Raw genomic sequence first — 2965 nt, forward strand, 5'->3', positions numbered from 1 at the left:
TTTACGCGAAAACGTAATACTGGCATACCCTCATCGGTAGTATCGACCGTTACACTAGTATCAAAGGGATTTGCCAAAAAGTGTATTTCGCCAATGTGGAAAAGGTCATTTAATAAAAAGTGGATACAAAACCTGACCAGAACCCATGTATCTTTCCGCATTTCCATTGAGCATTTTTGTCTCATCATTAAGTTGAAAAATAGGTGAATGAACTGATTGACTAACGGTGGTTTCACACTCTCCAACTTAGTCAAAATTCCTGAGAGACATTATTTTATTGGCGGCTGACCCTAATGGAGTACAGCGCCTAAATATGTAGGATCGGATTTGTCGCGTTGCACACAATAGTGCACATTGGGATTAACCCAAAGTTATCCCATCTACTGGTATGAATTCTCATGATAGAACCGTTCACTTCAAGTTACTCGTCATCAGTCTGTAATAAGATGAAAGCAGTCGTTTTCCTTACAAACATGAGGAACCGAATTTTATCACTCTCAAATGAAGTTGCAAACCAGAACATGTGTTGCATCAATTAATGATAGCCATTTCAAGTGTTTCTTTACCAGCTTTAAATCAGCGATTCTTTAGGGTAGTTAAAACTTGCGTCTCAAGTTTTCAAGTGTATCTGCTAATTTTTCCGTGCATTTTACAAATTTTTGTACTCTCAGAGGATTGACATAGCTGCTGCACCTCTTGCGTTTACCGAAGACCGCGCGAAAGTGATTCGGTACCTTGGCCCCTTCACGGTTTCACGAACTGCAACACTGGGAGTGAAGATCTACGCCAACGCATCGCCGTTCAGAACGTTCCAGCCGTTTAAGCGGGAAATGTGGCTTTTGTTAATTATGTCCATTTTTCTCACTGGAACCATGCTCTTCCTGTTGAACTACTTCAGTCCCTTTTCTGCATGGAACCTGGGACTTCCGGACTCCTCAGAAGATGAAATTTCGCTCAGAGAAAACATTTGGTCCACCTTAAGTAGCTTGCTGCTACAAGGTAGGTTCCAAGAGGTTGATCACTGTGACCCCTCTTACCCGTGAACTACTGGCTGTTGGACTTAACGGAACTGAAATTGAAATTGCGTCAAAACTAAACATGTGAACTTGACTTCCCATGTAACATTGTTTTTAGATTTTTGAACCATTTTTCATCGTCCTGATCTCTAGAAATAAACATCAAGACACTGATGATGTCAACTGGATTAGTGATATAGCGTTTGCAATCAAAGTGCCCAGCTCAGCGTACACACCAACGACAAAACAAAGCTACGTTTGCTACAACGAAGGCTTAATTAGACCGTAGGATGCGAAATACGTCCTTTGATTGATCGCTAGTGGTCGCAGTGTATGAGATCTACATGGCACCTTTTCCAGAATTTTCTGAAATAACTTCTGAAATTCTGCTGGCACCCCGGAAAATTCTGAGGTAGTATAAGGTAGGTTACTGAGCCCGCTTAATTTGAGCCAGTTGACAGGCAAAAATCTTAGTATATACACTGAGCAGGACTGTGAAAGGGATCTCGATAAAACTACTAGTATACTACTGGCTTTCATAGGCTTTGACTGTGATATTACATTTGTGCACGTTACTTGAAACCGATAAAAAATCCAATTAAAATTGTTTGTAACGATTGTGATCTTTAACTCTGAAAAACATTTTTACAAATAAAATATCCGTTTTGACACCCCGTTGAATAATATTTCACTATTTTGCTATTTACTATTTTACTATTTTACTACTATAATATTTTACTATTCTAGCATTCTGCTGAAAAACTGCATAGTTGGAAAGTCCGTTCGAAATTTAACCTGTGAATGTAACTGACGTTTCGAGAAGATGCTATAAGTGTTTGGCGTTTTACACTGATTATTACGCCTGTTTAAACTTATACTGATTTTGTGTATGCGTTTGATCTATCCTTAAAGCCGCATCATATCCTTGCCAGATCTGATATCGCATGGAAACTTTGTGAGGTATGCGGTGTGAATTTTCTCTTGTTGGGTGTTCTAAACTATAATATGCTCTCTAGTAGAACTCACCGATCAATTTCCCCCCAAAATGTAGTATCAGGACGATTCACCAAAAACATCCGGCCCTCTAGGAAACTTGGTATTTTCAGACAGACCACATGCAGCTTCATGACAAGCGATCATTTACAAACACGTTGTATTGTCATGCAAAATTACGTGCGCGGCAACAGAGGGATATTCGCAAAAGTTTTGACAAGTAATCAATCCACTATCGTTCAACGAACAGCGCAGTCTTTAACTTCCTTCTGAGACCAAGCGAAAGCACCTAATACGAACAACGCGACGTCAATCACCCAACAAAACAATTTTATGTACACTGTGCATATGTATTTGTAAATGTACAATCGGTATTTCACTTCAGACTGCCATTTTTCCTGCACTTATGAATTATTATTGGAATACCTTTGTTCTCTAAAATAACCTTGTAGGATGTGAAGTGTATCCGCTTGCTCCCTGTGCTCGCTCCGCTATCATTTGCTTCTGGGTCATGATTGTGATTTTTCACGCGACATGGCAAGCTTTTATGACTGCGACCATGAGCCGCAGCCACGTGAAACTGCCCATAACTACACTGGAGGAACTGGCCTACAGCCAGAACATCATACCTGTGGCACCAAAAGGATCCAGTATCACGACTGCATTTGCCGTGAGTTCGTTTTGTTTTTTATAAAAAAATACATTCAATTGGGAACTTTAACTCAGAATTGGCTATTCGTATTGTAGTAGAAACACAGTCACTTTGACCAGGAGATGCTATCTTATCAAAAGTTTGATAAAATACTGATGTGTAAAATGGTAGCAAGGGGCGCTGCATGGCAACTTTCATGCCACCCGAAAGTTCATTTTTGCGTAGCATCCAGCAGACTCAACAAAATTGAATTAGCGCCCCTTACTGGGTTTCCAATTTGGAGAATTTGTTCTGCTTCAGCACT

General features: G+C 40.0%; 1 protein-coding gene across 1 annotated transcript; it reads left to right on the plus strand.

Moving 5' to 3' along the window:
- Nucleotides 1-671: 671 nt before the first annotated feature.
- T265_12893 (hypothetical protein) lies at nt 672-2679 on the plus strand (the record flags this gene model as incomplete). The annotated part of the gene is made up of 2 exons (XM_009166068.1): nt 672-999; nt 2462-2679. Coding segments are annotated over 2 exons (546 nt in total), but the record flags the coding sequence as incomplete, so codon positions are not given.
- Nucleotides 2680-2965: the final 286 nt, after the last annotated feature.

Source organism: Opisthorchis viverrini (assembly GCF_000715545.1).
Source record: "Opisthorchis viverrini unplaced genomic scaffold opera_v5_21, whole genome shotgun sequence".
In the NCBI taxonomy this organism is placed as follows: domain Eukaryota; kingdom Metazoa; phylum Platyhelminthes; class Trematoda; order Opisthorchiida; family Opisthorchiidae; genus Opisthorchis; species Opisthorchis viverrini.